The sequence below is a fragment of the Daldinia loculata genome (genome assembly GCF_022478755.1).
Source record: "Daldinia loculata strain CBS 113971 unplaced genomic scaffold F4817scaffold_107, whole genome shotgun sequence".
In the NCBI taxonomy this organism is placed as follows: domain Eukaryota; kingdom Fungi; phylum Ascomycota; class Sordariomycetes; order Xylariales; family Hypoxylaceae; genus Daldinia; species Daldinia loculata.
In genome coordinates, this window is record NW_026054961.1 from 54980 (window position 1) to 78128 (window position 23149).

The 23149-nt window shown below is 46.7% G+C and overlaps 10 protein-coding genes across 10 annotated transcripts; 4 read left to right on the forward strand and 6 right to left on the reverse strand.

Moving 5' to 3' along the window:
* The first annotated feature begins 3019 nt into the window (after positions 1-3019).
* F4817DRAFT_354336 (glycoside hydrolase family 18 protein) lies at positions 3020-4480 on the forward strand. Its single transcript, XM_049305501.1, has one exon. It carries the CDS (start codon positions 3144-3146, stop codon positions 4233-4235), a length of 1092 nt encoding a protein of 363 aa, XP_049153694.1. The 5' UTR covers positions 3020-3143; the 3' UTR covers positions 4236-4480.
* Positions 4481-4640: 160 nt separating this feature from the next.
* F4817DRAFT_354337 (uncharacterized protein) lies at positions 4641-6678 on the reverse strand. The gene is made up of 3 exons (XM_049305502.1): positions 5977-6678; positions 5291-5835; positions 4641-5234 (listed from the first exon to the last, which is right to left on the reverse strand). The coding sequence occupies exons 1-2, from the start codon at positions 6340-6342 to the stop codon at positions 5317-5319; spliced, it is 885 nt and encodes a 294-aa protein (XP_049153695.1). The 5' UTR covers positions 6343-6678; the 3' UTR covers positions 4641-5234; positions 5291-5316.
* Positions 6679-7268: 590 nt separating this feature from the next.
* F4817DRAFT_363379 (acid protease) lies at positions 7269-9732 on the forward strand (the record flags this gene model as incomplete). The annotated part of the gene is made up of 8 exons (XM_049306638.1): positions 7269-7677; positions 7743-7904; positions 7979-7992; positions 8136-8205; positions 8270-8437; positions 8490-8584; positions 8646-8793; positions 8846-9732. The coding sequence occupies 8 exons, from the start codon at positions 7269-7271 to the stop codon at positions 9157-9159; spliced, it is 1380 nt and encodes a 459-aa protein (XP_049153696.1). The 3' UTR covers positions 9160-9732.
* Positions 9733-11119: 1387 nt separating this feature from the next.
* F4817DRAFT_21598 (bifunctional 6-phosphofructo-2-kinase/fructose-2,6-bisphosphate 2-phosphatase) lies at positions 11120-13020 on the forward strand. Its single transcript, XM_049298751.1, has 3 exons — positions 11120-11403; positions 11515-12218; positions 12279-13020. Exons 1-3 carry the CDS (start codon positions 11298-11300, stop codon positions 12825-12827), a joined length of 1359 nt encoding a protein of 452 aa, XP_049153697.1. The 5' UTR covers positions 11120-11297; the 3' UTR covers positions 12828-13020.
* A 483-nt stretch (positions 13021-13503) lies between these two features.
* Positions 13504-14180, reverse strand: F4817DRAFT_362648 (uncharacterized protein; the record flags this gene model as incomplete). The annotated part of the gene is made up of 2 exons (XM_049306549.1): positions 13504-13809; positions 13953-14180. The coding sequence occupies 2 exons, from the start codon at positions 14178-14180 to the stop codon at positions 13504-13506; spliced, it is 534 nt and encodes a 177-aa protein (XP_049153698.1).
* A 918-nt stretch (positions 14181-15098) lies between these two features.
* F4817DRAFT_21572 (uncharacterized protein) lies at positions 15099-15697 on the reverse strand. The gene has a single exon (XM_049298749.1). It carries the CDS (start codon positions 15554-15556, stop codon positions 15248-15250), a length of 309 nt encoding a protein of 102 aa, XP_049153699.1. The 5' UTR covers positions 15557-15697; the 3' UTR covers positions 15099-15247.
* A 402-nt stretch (positions 15698-16099) lies between these two features.
* Positions 16100-18332, forward strand: F4817DRAFT_21689 (ATP-dependent RNA helicase HAS1). Its single transcript, XM_049298766.1, has 3 exons — positions 16100-17431; positions 17496-17616; positions 17668-18332. Exons 1-3 carry the CDS (start codon positions 16224-16226, stop codon positions 18160-18162), a joined length of 1824 nt encoding a protein of 607 aa, XP_049153700.1. The 5' UTR covers positions 16100-16223; the 3' UTR covers positions 18163-18332.
* F4817DRAFT_21690 (alpha/beta-hydrolase) lies at positions 18333-19999 on the reverse strand. Its single transcript, XM_049298767.1, has one exon. It carries the CDS (start codon positions 19454-19456, stop codon positions 18503-18505), a length of 954 nt encoding a protein of 317 aa, XP_049153701.1. The 5' UTR covers positions 19457-19999; the 3' UTR covers positions 18333-18502.
* A 23-nt stretch (positions 20000-20022) lies between these two features.
* On the reverse strand, positions 20023-21713 carry F4817DRAFT_354349 (polysaccharide lyase family 1 protein). Its single transcript, XM_049305503.1, has one exon. It carries the CDS (start codon positions 21076-21078, stop codon positions 20098-20100), a length of 981 nt encoding a protein of 326 aa, XP_049153702.1. The 5' UTR covers positions 21079-21713; the 3' UTR covers positions 20023-20097.
* Positions 21714-22071: 358 nt separating this feature from the next.
* On the reverse strand, positions 22072-22625 carry F4817DRAFT_21696 (uncharacterized protein). Its single transcript, XM_049298770.1, has 3 exons — positions 22419-22625; positions 22229-22353; positions 22072-22147 (listed from the first exon to the last, which is right to left on the reverse strand). Exons 1-3 carry the CDS (start codon positions 22494-22496, stop codon positions 22111-22113), a joined length of 240 nt encoding a protein of 79 aa, XP_049153703.1. The 5' UTR covers positions 22497-22625; the 3' UTR covers positions 22072-22110.
* Between the last annotated feature and the right edge of the window lie 524 nt (positions 22626-23149).

Here is a 23149-nt window from a genome sequence, read left to right on the forward strand (position 1 = left end):
AATACCCTGTTATAATAATAGTGACACCACTAGTATATTCATCTAATAGGTCTAATGCACCAAGGGATATATATATATTAAAAATTAAAAAGCGGCCATCTCAAACACCTTTTATTTCAAGGTCTTTGAGATTGTTTTTTTTACTAAGTCACGATGGGATTCGAATGATTACAAGTTACAAGTCATACAAGTCATACAAGTCTACGGGCTATTCAATTAGGCTACGAGGCATTACATTACATTACATTACATTACATTACGTACGCGTGTGGGAAGGTGACCTATTACCTTATATAAGGTATACTAGGGCACCTACTCCTTCCAGGTCAGCCAAGGTGCTTCAGGCTTTCAGGGGCTATTATAATGACTATATTGAATTAAAATCAACGTGGTAAGGCAGGTGTAATAGCCGTACTGACAAGCCTTATTATACTGACTATATTCAATTAAAATCAACGTAACGAGGTAGGTGTAATAGCCGTACTGACAAGCCCTATTATACTGGCAAGTGCGCCTGCTATCGAGGATAACAGTATCTTATCTCTGCAAGCATTGTCTCCTCACAAGAGTCTCTTTCCTATTTTAATTTCAAGGCCACAGTAGCACCTACTAGAACAGTATAAAGTCGACGATATTGAGGCTATTTTGATGGTAATATTATTCTTGTAAGGGGGGCCCGTGCTGGAATGTATGGTCAGTGCGTGTGTGTATTCTCACGGAAAGGATCGGAAGCAACGTTAGCATTTTTTCATATAATTATAGTACAGCTCTGTTAACAGGCTTTCCCCGAATTGACATTATAGTACATTTCAACATTCTAGAGTCATACTGTCCTAGGACCCCCCCCACCCGGGTAGGTAGAATTAATTTGAGCATCAAAAGTTAAATAATATGTGAAAAGTAGCAACCGCAGTAAAGGGATGAAGGTCACCAACCTAGGAGACACCGGATAGTGATGTTGTCATAGATTTTGTCTCTTCTATTTTTATTTTTATTTTTATTTTTATTTTTATTTTTATAGTAAGAACATAATGGCCAGATACTAATTGTTGGGATGTAATTACGCAAGATAATCACGTGTTGTCACGTGTTGTCACGTGGATTGGTCCAAGCACAAAACAACAACAAGAATCATCGTCACCTTCGCTGTACAGCAATACCCTATACCCTGTCAACCGACACTAATTAAGCCAACGTCGATCCAATGATTTTCATGACTAGCAGAATGGGAGCGCTGGATGGTGTATTCTAGAATATTGAGTTGACTGGGTAGTATATGTCGATTATTTCTGATCTTTGAGTAAGTAATGCCGGACGGAATTGTGTCTGAATAGTGGCGTGAAAAATTGGCATGGTCATCTCGTGGAAAATTTTCAAGGGGTTTCCGTAATAGAAGTTGATGAGGTATTAGAGCAGTTGGAAGAAAGGGAGCGTATTGACTAGCTGGCCTTTCTGCGACGTGGTGGGTGAAAGGGACGACTCGCGCGTTTCGAGTCCAAATCGCTGAGTCGTGGGTTGAGTCGTGGTGTGAAGGTATCTCCTTCGCATTTTCATACTATGTAGATATTTTATACGTGTTAATATAATAGTGGAGTTGGACGCGTGGCTTTAACAAATATTTTGAAGCGCGACAACTCTTCGTATGTCAAGAGCGTCGATGAGGGTCCTGGAACTTGCCTCTAGTTAATATCTATCCAGCCTCATGGTCGAACGAGGCGAGTCGAAACAGGAAGCATGACTTGTAAAAACTGATGATGTTACTAATAAGCCATCCTATGGGAACTAAGGCGTACGTACGGACATGTTTGTCCGGCTACAAGGTCCCTTTATAAAAGCGAGTCATGTCTATCCCTACTTTACTCTTCGGATTATCGGCCTCCATACTAGAGTCTCCTGTTCTACTCACTCTAAATCCAAAAAGGGGTCTAAAAAGGGGTCTAAAAAGGGGTCTAAAAGGGGCTACAGACAACCTTGGAACGTATGGGCCAATTACACTCCAGAGGGACTCGGGTCTAGTGTTATAGTTAATTCTGTCATGAATCCCGAGTTGTCACATAGAGTTCGAGTCTGTTAACACGGCCCGTTAACTCTAAGTGCTTTTTCGGCGCCGTGCCCTGAACTAATTTAGGAACTAGGTATCGCTACACGCTAATTACTCTCTATCATCCTAAGTGACAGATATGACGCCGGTCAAGTCCGGTAGAGTCCGGTAGAGTCCGGTAGATAGTAGCATCCCCAACGTCCTTACCATCGTACCTACGCTATGGTAGCCTAGTTGTCTTAGTTGTTTTAGTTGCCACGTGCGACTGAATCGTAACCAAATCTTGACTTATCTTCAAGCCACACGGGTTTGGACGCTCTAGCATTCTCGAAATATTATCCGTACAGAGTTTCATAACGCAATTACTTTGGACCTAACCTAACCTAGTAGCTTCGATAATCTCTAAAGTAAGTCTACGCCACAGGACTAGTAGTGTATTCGATATTCAGAGGGAGGGTTACTTACACCCACCTGCAGATTGTAGGGCAAGGTATGTATTTTGACTATCCGGTCAGTCGAACGCAGCATTCTCGTACCTGACGCCGGGTCGCGCTAAGATGATGTTCTACGAGTTCAAGCATAAGTGCATACGACTAATGTTAACCCCATAATCTTGATGGAAACTGTTTCGATGTACCACGTGTCCCCTCAACAAGATGAGACCTGATTCATTTCACGAAGGGGCACTTGAGTAGGTATTTGCAAGAGGAACGGCTATGCCGACGACTTGCCAAGCAGGAAACAATCTTCCGCCGTCTGGAATGCTTCCCGCACCCTTGACGGGATCCCAACCTCTAATGTCATCATGGAGTGCATACTTTACCATAGCGGTTTTATACTTCTGTTCTCGTCTGACCTTGGCCCCTCCTTAAACATGTATATAAGTGCTTAGACTTTTCCCAGCGGTTGGACTTAATCCTCTCTCTCATCCCCAGCATTCATAACAGAGCTTTCTTGCTCCCCCATCACTCGTTCTCTTCTAAAGAAGCATATCTATTCCGCTTCGCTGTCTCTCATCTATAAAATATTATAGTGGTTGGCTGTCTTTCAAAGACCAATACTATAATTTTTATCACCCTATTTGATTTTTATAACGACCGAAATGCTTTCACGTTCAGTCCTAGCTACCTCCCTCCTATGGGCATCCAAGGCCCTCGCTAGCTACCAAGCTGGTACATCAGACAATATCGCTATCTACTGGGGACAGAACTCGGCTGGTGCCACCGACGCTGGCAAATCCCAGAAGTCACTCTCCGAATACTGCACCAGGGCTGATGTTGACATCATTCCCGTGGCCTTCGTGTCTAGCTTCAACCCCATACAGGTGGACTTGACAAATATGGCCGATGATAAGAACATGGCTGAGGAGATCACCACGTGCCAGAACGCCGGCAAGACTATATTACTATCCATCGGAGGAGCTATGTTTACTTCGGGGCCTTCGAGCCCGCAAGATGCTCAATCTCTGGCCGATAAAATTTGGGCGATGTTTGGTCCTCCTGGCAATGGCGACGGCGGTAACCGTCCTTTCGGTAACGCAGTTGTCGATGGCTTCGATCTCGACATCGAAGCCCCGCTCCCAAACATGGCACCCTTCGCTGCGCGATTACGCGAGAACATCGACAAGGCCAACGCCGGCGGCAACCGAAAGTTCTACCTCTCCGCGGCGCCTCAGTGCCCGTTCCCAGACCTTAACAACCAGGCCATGCTACAGGGCGACGGGGCCGTAGCCTTCGACTTCGTCATGGTGCAGTTCTATAACAACCCCAAATGCGATATCCGAGTCTTCAACGGCCTCGGTTCCGGTTCCGGTTCCGTCTCAACACGGGATACAAACGACCCCATGAAGACAGGTTTCAACATGGCTCAGTGGGACGAGTGGGCGCGCACAAGCAAGAACCCCAACGCCAAGGTATTCCTCGGCATCCCAGGTGGCCCCACGGCCGTGTCCCCGTCCGAGAAGGCGTCGTACAAGGCGCCGAATTCCCTGGGCCCCATCATCGCCTACAGCAAGCAGTTCTCGAGCTTTGGCGGGGTCATGATCTGGGACATGTCTCAGGTCTGGGCCAACCCTAGCTTCCTAGATGCCATCTCCAAGGAGATCAAATGTTCACCCAAGGGGAATGCTACGCGACCTACTAGCGCTGCTACCCAGACGATACGACGAGTGCATCAGCGAGAGTGGCAGTCATGACTGGCTTCTGTTAGATTATTTTCTATTTAATCTCGATTTTGGGTGTAGGCGTTGGGAATTCTTGTTTAGGGACTTCCGTGATGCATTCGGTAGGCTGCCCAAAGGCGATGATTCCACTGAAGATAACCTAGGGGGTCCCAGGAGTTTCCTGTTGTGCATACATTTTATATTATACCTACAGGTTGGGTTAAGAGGGGAGTTGGGGAGTTTCATTCTGGCTAGGTTCGGGAGAGTTGGAATAGTCCCCCATAGATACCCCCAATTACGCCCACGAGAAGCGGACGAGATTGCATCGTATAGTTTAATTGATTTTCTTGGTTAATACGTTGAGGCTAGACATATGTGAATGTTTTTATTTTGAAATACTTTGAACAGTTATTTCTCCTTTTTCCTCTTTTTTTTCTTTTTTTCTTTTTTTCTTTTTTTCTCTTTGAGCAGAAAAGGGTAGTTCAGCAAGCTGTCGGTCTATCGTCGAATCCGCATGCACGGCCGTGTCTTAGACATTCCCTACGCTATGCCCGCTATGCCCGCTATGAGCAAGCGTCCATAGTTCCCTGAACTTGGACCCATGGGTTTCAACTAATACCCCCGGGCGGCCTCTCTCAACTATGCTTCCCTTATCCATTACTACAACTGTGTCAAGTCTACCTAAGCACCATATCTAACCGGTGGCTGACCATGATGACTGTATACCCTTCGAACTCTTCCCTTATGATGTTCTGCACTGCCCTGTCCGTGTCCCGGTTTACATTCGAACTGACCTCATCCAGAAGCAGGATCCCGTCAATTATTACGCTTTTCTCTCCTAATTCTGATTGAAGTTGTCTCATTCTAATCCTCCGCCTCAGAATGGCACGTGCAAGATTGAATAGCTGCTGTTGGCCCTGCAGGGATGATGGAAGACACTTGCACGTACATGTTATGTTCATGTACCAAGGCATCTCGTAGATAAAGTCGTAGATAAAGTTGGCTAAATTGGGTCTCCTTTCAAGTTGTATACTATTGTGTTATATAACCAGTAGTAGTATAGTACAAATAGGGGGTATATATCTTACTGTTCTAGTTCTCCCAGACTTGTCAGCTATTGCCCTGTTATAGCCCTTTCCCATGTTTCCGTGACAATCCTCCAGTACCGTTCGCCATCTGATCTCATATGCGATACGTGTGGACTACGTTCGAACGCTTCTGTTCGTACCTCTAGTCCCTTCGCTGCAGCTTGCTTCGCATGCATTTCGACATGCCTCCAGTCGACCATGACATCAGCCTTGCCATATATATACGAACGATTCGTCTGCTTGACCAAGCCTAAGTCGTTGAAAACCCTCCAATTTACCGAAAGGAAATTCTCGCCAGTTATGAATTTTAGAGCGTGCAAGATCCAGAGGCAGGTAACAAATGCAACGACGAATGGAATCGCGATCAACCGGAGGAGACCCTTTGGAAAGTTGATTATAATTACATTATAAGTAGGAGAAAAGGCAAATAGCCCGGGACACGAATCGTACACTGCGGCATGAAGCGGAAAGGGGCGCCCTGTGTGAGATTGGAATAGTTCATATAACGTTCGTATAGTAGTTGAGCCACCATTCGAAAATACGTGCTAGACAGGTGTTAGTGTCTTTGCGAGGTCCCAAGTATAACTTCCCATCTTGTATAGGCACGTCCTTTGAAAGTGTGGGAAGAAAAAAAAAAGAAAAAAAAGAGGCATTTTGTTTTAATGCGCCAGAGTTTTCATACATACCGTTAGGATCTCAGGCTCAGTTGGGGATGCCGACAGAAAGCCCGAATCGAGCTGGGACCGAAGGTATGTGAAAGCAGGCCCAACAGTTTTCTGTGCAAGGGATCGAGACATGGATTCCTTGAAGACAAACTTGGCTAGTATGATCTTGGAGGTAGGATAAATGGCCTGGTAACGCGTGATATACTTGACAATGTGCAAGTCTTGTGCGTCCATCCACGATGCAACGAAGATGAGCTTCGGGACTCGCAATCGGGTAGTTTGTCGCGTAACGATGGGCTCGGGTTCATAGATGTATACGAAGGGAGTCAGTTCCTCCATCATCGATAGTGGTCTGACCATGGCCGTGGCCGGTTGGTTTGATGCCATCTCGTAGTTAAGTTGTTAAGCTATTAGATATTTTCCTGTTGATTCTTAATTCCTCATGTTATACAAGTTATAATTACGGCCTTAATTTGGTATTTATATCAGAGGTTAAAGGAACGTTTGATGCCTCCGCGGTGCCAAGATACCTGTAGATCTGGGTAATTTCGGCGTAACCCTTGCTCCGTTTGGTCACTATTAATCGGTCATAACGGCAGTTCAAGTGGCCGACTCGCGTTTTACCACTCTCATGTAGATATATCCCCCGTATATCTTCAACATTGAAAGAGAGTATCAACTTACGAGTGGTAATGCCAAACATAACACAAGAGCGACAGAATCTTGAAGAACGACGGTTACATGTATCCTAAAGCATACTGCAAGATACTACATAGAGACAGATAAGCGAGTGCCTTGTATCTGTGCTACTTACATATGGGTTCTTACATATCGGTCCTCTAAATTTAGTCGATGTGTGTAACTCGGTCAAGCAAACTTCCAACTACCTGGCTACGACTTGGTACTTGGTGTTTCTATAAGTCACATCTATACGGGTCCATATGCGGATAGCTTAGAATAAAGAGCTATAACTAATGCAAACGAGTTGAAATAACTATAGCGTACCTACATCATCACTTACCTCATTATCTATGTAATGTATGACCTTATACGTCTGCAGTGACCCGCGTCCAGATCGCCCCTGATTTCATTACGGCTTCCTACGTAGGTTACTTCTACGAACGACTATGTGTAGTGTGTACATGTGCCTAGTCTAAATACATGCATGCAGGGTCAACTCTGAAGCCCTCGGATTTCTATAAGTCTAAGACGAACTCACTCTTAGATGACAGTCCCAACCACAACTTTAACCTCTTCCATTAAAGCCATTCCCCACTTACACTCCTAGCACGACCCTACAAGTGATATTCAATATGATGACTCTGAAGCCACTCGCCCTGCTCGGGCTCCTGGTCCCATCTCTAGCTGCCCCTACTCTTGCCCAGCTGCCTTCGCTCAATTATACTCAAAGCCCTACGCCTGGAGATTTTATCCACTCACTATCTCTTCCCGGTTTCCGGTTCCGTCGTGCCAAACCACTTACTTCAATCCCTATTGATAGAAGGGTCCAAAACTACGCAGACTTGAGACGCGTTCCCCACGACGTGCGCAAACCACGTCGATCCGCGGCGACCTTGTTTGGTCAAGTCCAGCGCAGTAGCGGCGGAAAAGGGTATGAAAACGTCACAGCTATTAATCACTACGCCGCCGAGTATGCGGTACAAGCTACATTCAACGGGCGGCAAATGGACGTTGTTATAGATTCAGGGTCTGCAGATACCTGTAAGTCAACATCAAGAACCCTCATTCACGTGTTAGGCTTTTGGCCATAGCTCATATTTAAAAAGGGGTCATAGGATCCAACTTCAGCTGCAAAGGGAGTCTGAATGAGACCGTATCAGATGATCTATGTGCTCTCGGTCCTGCATTCGCAGGCAACTTCACTGGGGGGCCTCTACCTAATATGCACTTTGCTATTAAGTACGGGGACGGCGAAAGCGTGCAGGGCCGTAAGTAGAACTCTATAAGGAATTACAACGGGGAAGTGCCATCGAAAGAAGATAATGCTGACTCTTTAAGATAGTATTGGGGAAAATGGTGAGTAGCCTATAATACCTACATATTGTAAAAGTACTAGCGGAGGATGTCCTATGCAGATCCAGGCTACGCAAATACACATATGAACGGGTACCCCGTGTTATCCACGGGAGTAGCCATTATCTAACTAATCTCTCATTTAGGACGTCGAATTCGCAGGAGTAACGGTTTTCGACCAGGAAATTGCAATTGCTAGTCAAGGCACATGGCACGGTCAGTATATACCTCATTTCTCGATAACATATTTTTCTGTCAGTATTCTAATTTGGGCTTCTAGGCAATAATGTCACTTCTGGCATCCTTGGGCTCGCCTACCCGTCCCTCACTAACGCCTACTGGGGAGATGACATTTACGACAATAGCCAGTTTCTCTCGGTCCCATATTCGCCCCTTTTTACATCGATGGTTACCAGTGGGTTGGCAGCGCCATATTGGACCATTGCTAGTATGCCAGTTCCTATTTTCTGTTTCCTAGAAATATGTTAATATAATAGTAGTTGCTAGAAACTCTTCCCTTGGTTCCGTGAGCATCGGCGGAATGCCACCAGTGGATATTAGTAAGAGCGATCATGACCAGACCCCTATTATCATTGTAAGTAAACTTATTCTCTACCAAAGTCTTCCATGGGTTAGCATGCACATTAACCAATTAGGCGGATATGATCGACCGAGACAGTACGTCTTGGAAGCCATCTTTCTATACCATCGTACCGACAGCCTTTCGATTCGGGGGAATCACGACGAGCGGGCATTATCCGTTCATCTTAGACACTGCTACATCGCTAATCTACCTCCCACCAGGTGAATACATTATATTCAAATAGTCAAAGGTGTAGCTAATCTTGCGGTTAAGACCTAGCTGAAATAGTGAATGGGAAGTTCGACCCGCCTGCATCATATCTCTGGAATTACGGTGCATACTTTACAAGCTGCGATGCTATTCCCCCGAGTTTTGGGGTCCAGATTGGAGGGACTACCTTCTGGGTTAATCCTAAGGATCTACTAAACAAGGAGGAGAGGGACCCTCTAACTAACCTATGCCAAACTGGAATCGGCAATGGAGGTACTGGACCTTACATCTTGGGAATTACATTTTTGACCAACGTTGTTGCAATGATGAATATCGGATCTGGCAACATCGAGTTCTGGAGTCACCAGTTCTACTAAGATTGAAAGGAGACAACTCCTATATGTTTGTGAAATATAATACTAATAAGTATAAGGCGGACATGTTGGCCAGATTCCAGATTGTTAATCATAAATCAGGCTCGTCCGCCATCTAACAAATCCGCTTCGTCAATAAAATAGAAAGAAACCTCATGCAAGAGCTAGTTAGTTAAAAAGCTGTGATAATATTCTGAGACGCTATGTACGTTCTTCGAATAAGTGTAATTCGAGGTATAATTACTTGAGAGGGGCTTGTTATAACCGAAATAGGGGTCCCATAAGGTCGGCACATGATCTCCCGGCATCCCTGTCGGCTCCTCTAGATCTGCTTGGCTGGGAATCTCCGTTCAGGCATTGCACGTGGTGTCGTGAATTCTGCGCGCTATCCTCACCGATAGGGACTGTCCTCGTTATCTCGAAATAGCGTCTTCATCTTCTCTCGTCAGTTTCAGACGGTGAAAGTAATCTAGCAGATCTAGTAAATTTCATTAGACGGATCAAGATTTCAAGCCAACCCAATCCTTCTTTCTGGTTGCTCTAAGCACTACATGGTTCTCCGGAATAATTTACGTAAATCCCGCATAGCGAATAGACGCCGCAACGGCCAAACAGCATTGGTATTAGCGGTCAAGATAAATACCAAGGAGGCCTCAAGCGCAGGATCCCAAGGACTACCAGGGCAGGAAGGACCTCTTTATCATAGGCCGGATCTCACGGAGGGAACCCGAACTGTACAAAATTGCCACGATGAGGGGCGTCGTTGCAGGGGGCCGAAGAGGTCACGCGTGGAGTTTTTCCAAGGTGAGACGATGTGTTTTACTTCCTGACACGAACCTGTTCGCTTCTTTCTACTACAGCCGCCTGGGATTTATAATGTAGCGGATAATCAACCCCCGTGACAATGCGGAGCGGGATCCAATCGCGATTGCGGGTTTGTTACTTGGTATGGTCCTATGGTCTGTGTGAAGAGCGGAAGTATGGCCGATTTAGTCAAAGTTGACTTATAGACTATTATTTCCTGACGTGGAAGACCTCGGTGGCTGCTGCTAGGGTTAAAAGGAATTGGTGTATCGTGGCACCAACCACATGATGGGTGATTTACACCGGCAGTAATTCTTTCTGCTGGATGCAGGAGTTGTCGGTAATCTTCCCAAGCGGGAAATGAAGAAGAGAATGTTTTTCGGGAGTAGTCGGTTGCGGGTGGACGGATTCTTATATTATTAGGTTAAGGAATAGGCAATTGGGATTCCGGCAAGTTGCCGAGGACCTTTCATTTAGTTTTATGTATTTGATTCCGATGTTGAAGTAAGACGGGGACCCCTGATAGTTCATGGCCCTTCTTGTGTGTCCCGGATGGGAACGAAAAGAGATGTGGAAATTTAATACCAAAATTGGTTTAATAGTTTGGTTGATGATGGCTAAGCAAGTTTATGGCCAGGCAAGTGCAGGCTGTAATCCGTAGCTGAAAGGCTATCTAAAACTCTAAAAGAACAGGGTCCAGCTCGGCTCATATTAATTTCTGATTGGTTCTCTCGGCTTTCTCCATTGGTCCTTTTGCCCCGCATCTCGATACAAAGCGGGTTCTCAATTACTAGAATGCGGGGCCCTATTGCCGACCTTTTATATTTTTCTTGAGCTACCCCAGCTGCCTTGTGTTGCGCTGTAGCTGTCTGTCTGTTGTACATAGACCCTGTAGCTGGTTCCTGAGAATCCCGGTGCTGCACCCAATCACGTCCTAGTAGTGACGGAATCTCCTGCATCACCGCAACTTTCCTTCCCATTCATGAAATCCAGCCCATCGTCTTCTTTCTTCTGGATGCAACACTACACCACCACGCATAGCTTTTTTACTACACGATTACCAAAAAAATATTAGAAGAAGAAAACCAATGAGATATAGTCTCTTCTTCTTTACTGGTTGTCTTTTTTAACACCTGATCAGAATCCATAATCTCATCTCATCTCATCTCATCTCATCCAATTCCTTTTCTCCGATTTTCAAATTCGCCTTTCTCGTCCACCTTGTCGTACTCTCTGTACTCTCTGTACTCGCTACTACCTATCTTACCTATTGCCTCACATGCTCCCTTTGCTTACGCCTACAATTACAACCTCGCTACATCGGAAAGTTGGAAAACATGGCACCAGGCACTAACGGCCGCGTCGTCCAGGTCGAGGACACCAAGATCTGCGTTGTCATGGTTGGCTTGCCTGCACGAGGGAAGAGTTACATAGCACAGAAAGGTACTACATCATCTTAGCCACACCCCAATCCAACCCCTCCCCTCCCTCTTCCTCTTCGAACCAGCTATTGTAAAAGTTTAGAGGGCTGACCCTGTCTTACTCGTTCTGAAGCCCAGCGTTACCTCCAATGGCTCTCCATCGATGCCAAGACATTCAACGTTGGTAACTACCGACGTCATGACGCTCCTCAACCGTCAGCCGATTTCTTCGATACTAGCAATCTCGATGGAGAACGCAGACGCCGCGCTGCCGCCGAGGCCGCTATAACCGACATGCTAAGCTGGTTTCGCCAAGGCGGTGTGATCGGTATCCTCGATGCTACCAATTCTACCAAGGAACGCAGGAGATGGGTCTACGACTTATGTACTAAGGAGGGTATCGAAGTCTTGTTCGTTGAATCAAAGTGTGATAACGAGGAGCTCATCATGGCCAACATTCGAGACGTTAAAACCACCAGTCCTGACTACAAGGGCCAGGACCCCGAGAAAGCCGCTTTAGATTTCCGCAATCGCATAAAGAACTACGAGAAGGTATATAAGAGCATTGATGCCGACGGTGACGAGAATGAATATACCTACCTCAAGATTATGAATGTTGGGTCTCAGGTTATTATCAACCGTATACAAGATTACCTACAGAGTCGGGTAGTCTACTACCTAATGAACTTGCACATCCGGCCGAGGTCGGTGTGGCTCTCGAGGCATGGAGAATCACTGTACAACCTCTATGGGCGAATCGGTGGTGATGCGGATCTGTCTCCGCGAGGACATCAATATGCTAAGAAGCTGCCTGAACTCGTTCGTCAGTCTGTCGGTGTAAGTTTATATCTAACCCAAAAGCTTTTGTTGGATAGCAAGTCTTACATGGTTTGATAGGGTGACCGCCCCCTCACGGTATGGACCTCGACCCTGAAGCGCACTATAGAAACGGCTCGTTTTCTACCCGAGAATTACAACCAATTGCAGTGGAAAGCATTGGACGAGCTCGATGCGGGTGTCTGTGACGGCATGACATATCAGGAGATCAAGGACGTTTACCCGGAGGATTTCGTGGCGCGCGACGAAGACAAATATAATTACCGCTACCGCGGTGGTGAGTCTTACCGCGACGTTGTTATCCGTCTTGAACCTATTATAATGGAGCTTGAACGATCCGAGGATATCCTAATTGTTACCCACCAAGCCATATTGCGCTGTATATATGCATACTTCATGAAGAAGGACCAGTCTCACAGTCCCTGGATGAACGTCCCACTCCACTGCCTCATCAAGCTCACCCCACGTGCCTATGGCACTGACGAGGAAAGATATCATGCCGATATCCCTGCTGTTAGCACGTGGCGAGGTAAGGGGAGCACCGCCAAGCACGAAGACCCCGTCCCGGAGTCGAATCTGGGTTACACTCCGACGGCGGCAGTCCACTAAGAATTCGCCTGGATGACTTTCGGTATTATGACTGACGAAAATAAGATAGGTAGGGTAGAGCAGGACAACTACTACTACTAGATGATCTGGCGGATTGGTTCAGAGGGGCGCATTAACGGATGAATACATTGTTACGGTTCTTGTTTTGGCAACCGGCTTTGTGGATAAAAAGGAACCGCCGCATATTAATATACATAGAGTGGGGTGGGCTGCTTGCATGAAATACGTGTCCGATGTTGTAAATATATTTACAGACCTTTTTGTATATCCCATGGGCACTAGATTATTGGTAACGGTCAAAAAATGGGTTAATAATGACTCTACTTCTTCATTCCTTACAGGTGTACATAATGCTATATCCTAAGGGGAATACTTCTACATTAAAATCACACGTACTCTATTTCACTGTTACAGTATCTGTATCGCGCAATGAGAGCTAAAATGTTCGAGTTGAAGTAAGTTCCGATTGCTTGAGAGGCTGGACGTGAGTATGTTGGATACCACGTCAACCCCTTTTCTACCTTAAATTACTTCATTGCTCTTTAGACACACCTATGCCTCCAACGCCATCAGATGTGAGAGATACAAGAAATATACATCTCCACGCGAGAGCCCCCATCAACACTCGCCAACATTATTTCACTTGATTAATCAAGCACCAATTACTTCCTAATAACTAACATACGTTGTAGGTGGGTAAACTGCCGCCCTGGTAAATAAAGCCGGCCTCCCACTGTGGCTCGTCCGAGCTGATGAGGGTGCCAGCCTGGCCGCCGGATACGCATAGGGCTTCAGCTGAGGCGAGCTGGCTGCCGACGAAGTTGGTGTCGGTCGACAGTTGTTGACATAAGGCACAAAAGGAGCCCCAACACGTTCCGTATTGGAACAATAGGCACGCGTTGGGTGCCACTATGAGGGGTTGGTCTAGTGTAAACACCTCATCGATTACGTTGTTGCAGTCGCTGTCACCAGGTGGGGGGTTCTATGAACAAGGGACGAAATATTAGTAAAGGAATGGGCGTAAGTAAGACGAGACGGGTGGATGGAAGACTTGAGCTTCGACGTGGTCTTTTGAAGATGGCATCTAATTGTGAGGAAAAGGGGGACAAGAGGCGAGGGACGTACCGAGTTCCTGCATTCATAGAAGTCACCAGCGGTGGATTGGCGCGATGATAGAACCGAGCTGGCAGGAACTTGCTTCAAGTTCACCTTATCGAGGTGTAGCGACGGCTGGACAGTCTCAATTTCATACACGGGCTGTGGCCGGCGGGCTTCCTTTTGGACATGGTTAAACCCATCTACTGCAGAAGAGGCGAAGCCAGCAACCAGAGTGAGGAAGAAGGTTGACTTCATGGTGGCAGAAGTTTGTTTGAATTGCGTAATGAGGAGTGATCGACAGAGGCTGATATTCTCCGGGAATGGTGCAACATCTTTCCCAACCAGAAGACTATACGCACACTTTTTATACTGCTTCCCCCACGCACATATCATACTCTTGGCTTGCAGGAAGACGGCAAACAGATAGGACTACACTCCGACATACGGTAACCTTGAGCCCTAGGACCTGCCGGATGAGGCATTGGACGTTCTCGCCTCGGTGGGCAGATGATAGCTCGCGGTCTCGACCTGATCGCAGCTCAGCTCGTGGTCGATCTGGAAACTGGCCATAATGTCCATGACCATGCTTCTGCTCGGTTTTCCCTAGGCGATAGATGTGCCGGCCCTACCAGTCCAAATCCTGTCATGACCTAAGCCTCGCAACCCCCCAGCATCGTCCAATGATTTCCAACTTTCTCAGCAGCTTGTAAGGCGCCGAGCTCCACCTCAGCCGTGGCCATCACATCCCCATGGCACACCTTTGCGGAGCTCTACCAGAGAATACGCCAAAAGGCCGGACGAGTCCGAGTCTCGGACGCGTGATACGACATGATCCAAGTAATATCTTGAGCTTACAATCACCTCACAGCTACCATATTGAGATGCCTCCTCACAACGGTGTCACATCACATTGCAACGTGGTACCCACGCCCAAGTCCAATAAGACTAGGACACGGGAGATGATGATGAGCCTAGCGCGCCACGAGTACGAGAGTAATGTTGAGGCGGAGAAGGGTAGTGAATAGGGGTAAGTGAAAGATGTTACTGAGGGGACGGTCTATCATACCTGCAGAAATGGAATCTACGAGGACAACGTTTCCCGGCAGTACGAATGCATATAATACCTACAGAATAGTCCGTTCCTGGGACCCTCCGCCTCCCAAGCAACCTGGATAGCGGATATGCTTCCCCATAGTTAATATAATATCTACTAATCTATCTGGAAGAGATGACCAAGCACCTGGGGTACCGAACCCTCAATCTATCTCACGCGGGTCATGAGATATAGTATTGTAAGCTGAACTGGTGCCGAGAATCTAATTTTAAATAAACCGACGATGCCGCGGCCAGGACGCCGGGGGAAGGCAGGTCTGAGAATCGATAGGAAAGGCGCGTGAGCGGGTGGTATGGGGGTTGAGTCGCGAGCCAGAACGAGGAAGAACTACGTCGACTTTATCCGCGAATTTATCCAGTGCAACGGTATGCAAGCTGTAATGCACCTCAACCCGCAACCCTCGCGTTCGAGAAAGGGCGTCGAGGTAATAAGCGACGGAGTGGGAACAAGTACCCGGCAGCCTGGAAGGATTTAGTAGGTAATAATATCGAGAGCGAGGACCGGTAGTGCTTTTCATTTATAACACGTTTGTAATATCAGCTGCCGCATCAGCATTGGTAGAGAGGAATCCAAGGCCAAGGACGGAAGACGCGGCCTAGGGGGTACGAGATATACGGGGTGTGATGGTAGACTGTAGTATTGACTTTTATTTATAATAAACTGAGGTGTTAGAAAATCAAAGTAGAAGGGAGGCCGAGTAAAACTTTTGAATAACGGTTATCGAGGCTATCGTGAGCCAACTTAGATTGATCTAACTAGTTATACATAATATAAGTCTACGGTAAAATAGAAAATATAAATGAAATGAGAATATATATCCATCTCTTGATATATTAGTATTTCATGGACAATTTATTACGAGTGTACATTGTTAATAATAAAATGAATGGAAAGACCTAATATGAAGTTGTTGAAGTAGTCGAGATCAGATTCTGGCCCATGTCCCAATATGTAGAACAGAGTTTGTGCACGGGCCATGTTATTCGGACTAAAAGACCCACTTCTGCTTATCAGAATCTTTTTCAATCGATAAGCAAAAAAATTCCCTGAGCAAGTGGAACAACGGGTAAAAGTAGACAGCCCACTTCTCAAGTTCGACTTCTCAAGCAACATTTATATAACCAACAATCAATACAACAATACAACTAATACAACTAATTCGTCGCAACATTTTCTCAGGAACTATGGAGTCGACAAAGTATGCCAAAAAGAGAAAGTTCAAGGATGCCAATGGCGCCAAAAGCGCCGAGTCAAAGTCAAAGGCGCTTCCCGTCAAGGCACCCAAATCCAAGAAGCTAAAGCGAGCTGCACCCGAGATTGCTGCTGAATCCTCAAACGACGACTCTGAAGCCGAAGATGACGTCCAAGAACAGGATTCGGATGACAGTGAGAAAGAGGATAGCCAGGGCGAGGAAGAAATAGAAGAAGAGGATGCGAAAGAAACCTCCGAATTGAATAAGAGAGTGGAAGCGGCGAATGCTGAGGACGAGGACGATGGTCAAAATCCCCAAAACACAGATTTGCCTGTCGATAGCGCCATCGCCGCCCTCCAGACTGCGATCGGTTCCGATGCGCAAAACTTCGCCGACTTAAACTTGTCAGAAAAGACCACCAAGGCTATCAAGGAAGATATGGGCTTTGAAAAGATGACAACGATTCAGCGGAAAGCAATTCCACCTTTACTAGCTGGCCGTGATGTGCTCGGTGCTGCAAAGACGGGTAGCGGAAAGACTTTGGCATTCTTAATCCCAGCGGTGGAAATGCTGAGCGCACTGCGATTCAAGCCGCGAAACGGAACCGGTGTTATAGTCGTCTCTCCTACAAGAGAGTTAGCCCTGCAAATTTTCGGCGTTGCCCGCGAATTGATGGCGCATCACTCCCAGACATATGGCATAGTTATTGGAGGCGCAAACCGCAGGGCAGAGGCCGAAAAGCTATCCAAGGGAGTGAATCTCATAATTGCGACCCCCGGGCGACTCCTAGATCATCTACAAAATACCCCTTTTGTCTTCAAGAATCTAAAGTCTCTGATTATAGACGAGGCCGATCGTATATTAGAAATAGGGTTCGAAGATGAAATGCGTCAAATCATCAAGATCCTACCCAGCGAAGGCAGGCAGACCATGCTCTTCTCCGCGACGCAGACGACCAAGGTTGAAGATCTCGCCAGGATTTCTCTCCGACCGGGTCCTCTCTACATTAACGTCGATGAAGAGAGTACCAACTCTACCGTTGCGGGGCTTGAGCAAGGATACGTTACCTGTGAAGCTGATAAGCGATTCCTTCTTCTTTTCTCGTTTCTGAAGCGGAACCTAAAGAAGAAGGTTATCGTGTTTTTCTCCAGCTGTGCGAGTGTCAACTACTATGCCGAGCTTTTAAATTATATTGATCTGTAAGTCCTCTGTTCCTAATGCCGCGCCTCGATCCGTTCATAGATTACTAACAATATTCGGCAGGCCCTGTCTATCTCTCCATGGCAAGCAGAAGCAACAAAAGCGGACAAACACGTTCTTTGAGTTCTGCAACGCCAAGACGGGTATCCTTCTATGTACGGACGTTGCCGCTCGTGGTCTAGATGTAAGTAGTCGAAGTGAATCTCGCAGCAACATGTCACTAACTAGAGAATAGATCCCAGCAGTTGACTATATAGTTCAATTTGATCCTCCCGATGATCCCCGCGACTACATCCATCGGGTTGGTCGGACCGCACGTGGCGCAAACTCCAAAGGCCGCAGTCTCCTCTTCTTGCAACCCCACGAGCTTGGCTTCTTATCTCACTTGAAAGAGGCTCGCGTGCCTGTGCTCGAGTACGAATTCCCTGCGAAGAAGATTCTGAACGTCTCTTCGCAACTCGAAAAACTCATCTCGCAGAACTACTATCTCAACCAGAGCGCTAAGGATGGTTACCGGTCATATCTGCACGCTTACGCAAGCCATAGCTTGCGTTCTGTTTTTGATATAAACAAGTTAGACTTGACAAAGGTCGCCAGAAGTTTCGGCTTCTCTACGCCTCCGCGAATCGACCTCACGTTAGGCGCGAGCATGAGCAGGGATAAGAAGGTGCAAGGAAGGAGGGCATATGGCAGCCAGCCAAGGCAAGTCCAGAAGTTCAAGAGGCGATAGTGCTAGTCTGTGAATTCATAATTGTGGAGTTTCGGTTGTGCTTTGATAATATACCAGCTTCTGTTACTTGAATCCTTTATGCGGAAATAGACGGTATGATAATGCAAAGTCGGATGCAGTCCTATACAGCACTTATATCATACGATACTATCATCGAGTGATAGTAATATAGTATCACGAGTATACTATAGCGAGTCTACCAGTATTTAGTGAGGCCTCAGTTTACTCGGTTACAGGCTATGTATTAACGGCTATCAACATCCCATACGAACCGTAACATGGCTAGATGACGTCTTATATTATATTCTATTAGACCACCGATGCCACATCGTCAAATACCTTATTTAGTAGCGCGTGATTGACAGAACTCGGCGACCTGTACGCCCCAAGCCTCCTCCTTCTCAATGCCCGTACTCAGGCCTAACTGAGGGCTGATATGATTGTGCCCGTCCAGGATATCGTAGATGATATCAGCTTTCGTCCACTCCTTTTTAAACTGCTGCGCCGACTCATACATAAGCTCGGGGTCTAGTTCGCTGACGAGGATGCTGATCTTGACACCTGGTAGAACCGGCTCTGCGTCCTTCTTTTTCTCCTTCTCCAGAATGCCGAGGGACGAGTTCTCCCAGATTTTGCCCTCCCCTAAGTATGCTCGTAGGATCGCGTTGTCGTCACCGCCCCAATGGAACGGTACGCCGAGCAGTATCACACCCCTGAGTAGCACGCCCGGGCCCTTCCGCTCCTCGGATACAACTGCCTCCCTAGACTCTTTGAACTCAGGGTCTAGGAGGTACGTCGTAACGTGGATACCTCCAGCAGAATTACCCAGTAGGAACAAGTCAATAGACTCATACCCCTCCTGCTTCGTCAACTCCTTCGCGATCCAATCGACGACAAGCTTAACATCCTCGCCGCCGGAGGGATACTTGGCGCCGTGAGAAATGAGGCGGTAGTCCGGGACGATAACAGTAAAACCATAGCGGGAAGCGAAGAAGTGGCCAACATTCTTAAACACCAGGCCGTGGGCATACTCTTCGTTTATCTTACTGCCGCCTACGAACCCGCCTCCGTATAGAAAGATGAACACGGGCTTCGCGCGGAACTGCGGGGCCGCTTTACCCTGGTCAGGGTAGTAGACGTCTAGCTGCTGTCGTGGAGTGCTCCCGTACTTATGCGTCTCGCGTCGCGTAGACTTGATCTCGGTCTCCTTCGCGAGGACGAGCGGTGCGTAAGCCGCAAAAGTAGGTAGCAGCAGATCATCGATTCCGCGCCCGAGAGGTCGCAGCTTGTCCATTGTGTGTGCTACGCGTACGAGGTAGTATATCTGAACTAACTACCTAAACTACTGCGAAGTGTGGTGGTTTTTCAGGGTTTTCAGGGTCCAACAGATTAGAAAGATGGTTGGTGGAGAGGTTTAAGACGACGGCCCCAGTTCAGATCGAATGGATAATATCGATCTTTACCGTAGCATTCGGTGGATTATTTGCATATGGATGCGGGGAATGACATGCAGCTCATAAACCCATAAACCCATAAACCCGGCACCAGCATCGTTATTCCTCCATTGATCCTAGCGAGACGGGAAGTTGGACGTTGTCGTACGGTGACTTTCGGCATTTCTGTCCTACAGTCCTATAGAGGCCACGACAAATAGTTACCGAGCGGACTTACATAGTAGCTATGTATAAGACGAGGCCGCGCTAGGCTTGATTCTACTGTTATTATTGGATCACGTTATACCCCTTTTGTTTGCTATCGGTGTCACTGTTAGAATGGAGACAACTCCTAGTTAATAGTTAAAGCAAACTCTAGTTCTCAGCGCTTAACCCAAGTCGGGAGCGTATATAAAAATGGTATTTGATTTACTATAACTAGTAAGTATATTTACTATAATTAATAAGTATATTTACTATAATTAATAAATATATAAATCCATTACAATTTCTGTCCGGCAGTACGGGGCACGGCACTGGCAACGGCAGCGGAACCCAGCACCTTGATAGGGGGGTACGGCAGCGAACTAGCCTTCAGCGTGCCGGCTGGTGCCGAGTTCTCCGAGCCTCCGAGATTGACATCGTCGAGGACGGCAAAGCCGGTTTCCTTAGAATCGGCGAAGAAGACGGCATTCTTGGCGCTATTCTTGAAGGCAGAGCTTTGAATCAGAACTTGAGCGCCCATCCGGGTATTGACACCGCTTCCGATCAATGAGTCCCAGAATGTGTTGACGATGTGCACGGTTGCGAAGCGGATGAGCGGTGCCCGACTGTACGTATTGAAGAAGTGGTTGCCGGCGTAAGTGACGTGAAGGGCGCCTTGATCCTCCTTGGCGTTGCTGTCCGAGTGCCCGATCAACGACGCCTTCCAGTGGTCATGCAAGTATGTGTTGGACACGGTAACCCACTCAGATCCGTGCGAGATATCGAGGAGTCCGTCAAGATCGTCCTTGCCGAGGTTTAGGTCACCGGACAGGTCGCAATGGTCGACCCAGACGTTTGATGATGCATCGATACCGATGGCGTCGCCGTTCTTAGCTAGGACCTTGGAGATCTTCATGTTACGGACAATAACATTATTAACTCTGCGGATGTATAGACCGACACCGGTGAGAGAACTACCCTTCTCTCCGTAGATGGTCTTGTCGGCGGAGACGCGTACTTTGGCAGAGCCGGAGATGGCGCCAGAGACGATGATAGTAAGAGGGCCTTCTTGCTTAGCTGCTTTGGTGAGGCTATCGACATCGGTCACGGTCACGGTCTTACCCGCGGCGCCACCTGTCGTTCCGCCGTTCTGGGTGCAGTAGCCGATGGTGCATGCCTCAGCGGCCTGTCTTCGAGCAATACTATTGCGTGCAACGGCATTGTTAAGAGGAGAGGCTATAGCGAAAGCCGCAAATAGCGCAATAGCCGAGAACTTCATTTTGTAGTGTAATGAACGAATGTTACGGCTCTCTTAATATATTCAAATGGTAAAGACAGTGACGGAGAGCCGAGTGTGAGGTGCAAATGAGGGAATGAGGTGAGTCGATCACACCCCTTATATTATGTCTTGTAATACCTGGAAAAAAGACTTCGCAGTAGTCATTATATAAGAGCTATTTCGCCATAAACATTCCCCGCAGGACGGGATATTCCAGTATAGGACACCATCATCATATGAGTCCTGCATGCTGTGGACATGGCTGTTGTCAGAGAAGTGGATTCGGACAGAAGATGCATCAGGAAAGGTTGAAGAAAATACAATATTGAAGGGGCGTGGTTCCCGTCTACTAAAAAGCTTGTCTGGTCTTGGCAGACACTACTGCTTCGAATAATAGGTAAAAGGAGCAGTTAAAAGGAGGTGATCACAAGCCAAAAGAAACGGTATGAGTTCATCGTGCTTGAAAATGGGCGGATAGAAGCAGATGAAGTGCATACCGAGGTTGAGCCCGGTGGGCGTGAGCCATGACCCCTGAAATCTCCAATCTCTCGATTTATATATAGGCCCGGGCTTTTATCTTGTATAAGGTAATGAATGATATAACATGCTGTCAGTTGCTCATTCGACATTGCGCGTTGCGATCCACCGGGACCGTTCTGTGGCCGTTCACATTACCATTAGGAGATGGAAAACATACGATGAATTAATCCGTTGCTGTGATGTCTTTGAGAATAGTTCGGGTTAAAGACTTGCAAGTTAGAGAAGACGCTTTAAGACAGTTATAGCAAGGGTAGTTATAATTTGTAATGCCAACCTAACACTACTTATCACCACCTTGACGCATACGTATAATAGATGCTTCACCAATAATGCCAATAAATCATCAACGCTGTGTAGTATATATACAAATAACTCTGTCCAACTCCAATGTCCGATCGGCCAAACAACTAGCTAACCAATAATGATACACCATCTATCGTATACACAATCAAAGCTCCGTGGCTACTGCATATCGACCGGAAGAAGCGTCGTTCAAGTTTTTGTTTCACCAACAGTACCAGAAACCCAACTACACGGAAACTAATTAGAATACGAGTTCTGGGCAAATATATAGCATAGCCAAGAAGTTACCTAGCTAAGGCTAACTTACCGTTTCCACATCTTGCCTACAAACCCGGTGTTATACTGATCTGATATGCTCTCGCGTCTTTTGATGGCCTCTTTATCGGCGGGTCTCTTTTGATCGTAGAGGTTATTGAAATCGGGGCCGGAAAACTGGATAGTTGTTGTTAGCTAGAAATCATCAAGTAAGAATCTAGAGACTAAGGGTGTCAACTTACAGAGCCAGAATTGGTGTTTCTACCACCTTGGTGACTAGCCTTTCCGCCTTCGGACCGTGCGTTACCCGAGTTGCTCATGTTAATCGAATATATAGGTAATCTGTAGATATTGGTGGCTAGTAAATTATCTCAATATGATCAAATGTGAGAAGATTTATTAATAGTCATGCTAAAATTTAAGCCAGCTCAAGCACTTGAGAGAACGATTATATAGGATCCTAGAGAAAGAAGCGGATCTCTCAACCTTAGAAAATGGTATAATGCTATTGGATAAGCCTCAATGAATGACGAGGGTTGACGTACTCGGTACCGTGACAAAAAAGCATAATCTCATTGGCAGATGACGGTGACGAAGTGGTGAAGTCACCAATCATAACGCGACCAACCATGTGGCCATACATAAAGGGGTCTGAGTCAAGCATGCCCACAAAGAAGGATAGCTACGATGGCGGGAAAGGGGGTTGGAAGGGGCATCGAATAATAATAAGACTTTAAAGACTTAAACTAGGTAGTCTAACCTAACCTTAGGTAGTTATTAGATTCTTGGGCTACAAAGAAAGTCAAGGCCCGGTTATATTAATTCTATGACCTTAGCTTATTGGTATATAAACTGTATTCAGCACGTAAACCTTCACATACGACCATAGGATTTGGAAAACTCGGGATCCCGTCCGCTCTCCCATCGATAAACCAGATACCGCCGGATTAGTAGTTGGGTCGGTGACGACCAG

Excerpts from the sequence above, each read along its gene's own strand:
- F4817DRAFT_354349 (XM_049305503.1), bottom strand. The coding sequence starts at position 21,078 with ATGAAGTTCTCGGCTATTGCGCTATTTGCGGCTTTCGCTATAGCCTCT.
- F4817DRAFT_21572 (XM_049298749.1), bottom strand. The coding sequence starts at position 15,556 with ATGAAAAGCACTACCGGTCCTCGCTCTCGATATTATTACCTACTAAAT.
- F4817DRAFT_354336 (XM_049305501.1), top strand. The coding sequence starts at position 3,144 with ATGCTTTCACGTTCAGTCCTAGCTACCTCCCTCCTATGGGCATCCAAG.
- F4817DRAFT_21696 (XM_049298770.1), bottom strand. The coding sequence starts at position 22,496 with ATGAGCAACTCGGGTAACGCACGGTCCGAAGGCGGAAAGGCTAGTCAC. Across the intron at positions 22,354-22,418 it reads GAAACACCAATTCTGGCTCT|TTTTCCGGCCCCGATTTCAA; the intron begins GTAAGTTGACAC and ends ACAACTATCCAG. Across the intron at positions 22,148-22,228 it reads GTAGGCAAGATGTGGAAACG|TTGGGTTTCTGGTACTGTTG; the intron begins GTAAGTTAGCCT and ends GTTTCCGTGTAG.
- F4817DRAFT_21690 (XM_049298767.1), bottom strand. The coding sequence starts at position 19,456 with ATGGACAAGCTGCGACCTCTCGGGCGCGGAATCGATGATCTGCTGCTA.
- F4817DRAFT_21689 (XM_049298766.1), top strand. The coding sequence starts at position 16,224 with ATGGAGTCGACAAAGTATGCCAAAAAGAGAAAGTTCAAGGATGCCAAT. Across the intron at positions 17,432-17,495 it reads CTTTTAAATTATATTGATCT|GCCCTGTCTATCTCTCCATG; the intron begins GTAAGTCCTCTG and ends AATATTCGGCAG. Across the intron at positions 17,617-17,667 it reads TTGCCGCTCGTGGTCTAGAT|ATCCCAGCAGTTGACTATAT; the intron begins GTAAGTAGTCGA and ends ACTAGAGAATAG.
- F4817DRAFT_354337 (XM_049305502.1), bottom strand. The coding sequence starts at position 6,342 with ATGGCATCAAACCAACCGGCCACGGCCATGGTCAGACCACTATCGATG. Across the intron at positions 5,836-5,976 it reads CTGAGCCTGAGATCCTAACG|CACGTATTTTCGAATGGTGG; the intron begins GTATGTATGAAA and ends ACACCTGTCTAG.
- F4817DRAFT_21598 (XM_049298751.1), top strand. The coding sequence starts at position 11,298 with ATGGCACCAGGCACTAACGGCCGCGTCGTCCAGGTCGAGGACACCAAG. Across the intron at positions 11,404-11,514 it reads GAGTTACATAGCACAGAAAG|CCCAGCGTTACCTCCAATGG; the intron begins GTACTACATCAT and ends CTCGTTCTGAAG. Across the intron at positions 12,219-12,278 it reads TCGTTCGTCAGTCTGTCGGT|GGTGACCGCCCCCTCACGGT; the intron begins GTAAGTTTATAT and ends ATGGTTTGATAG.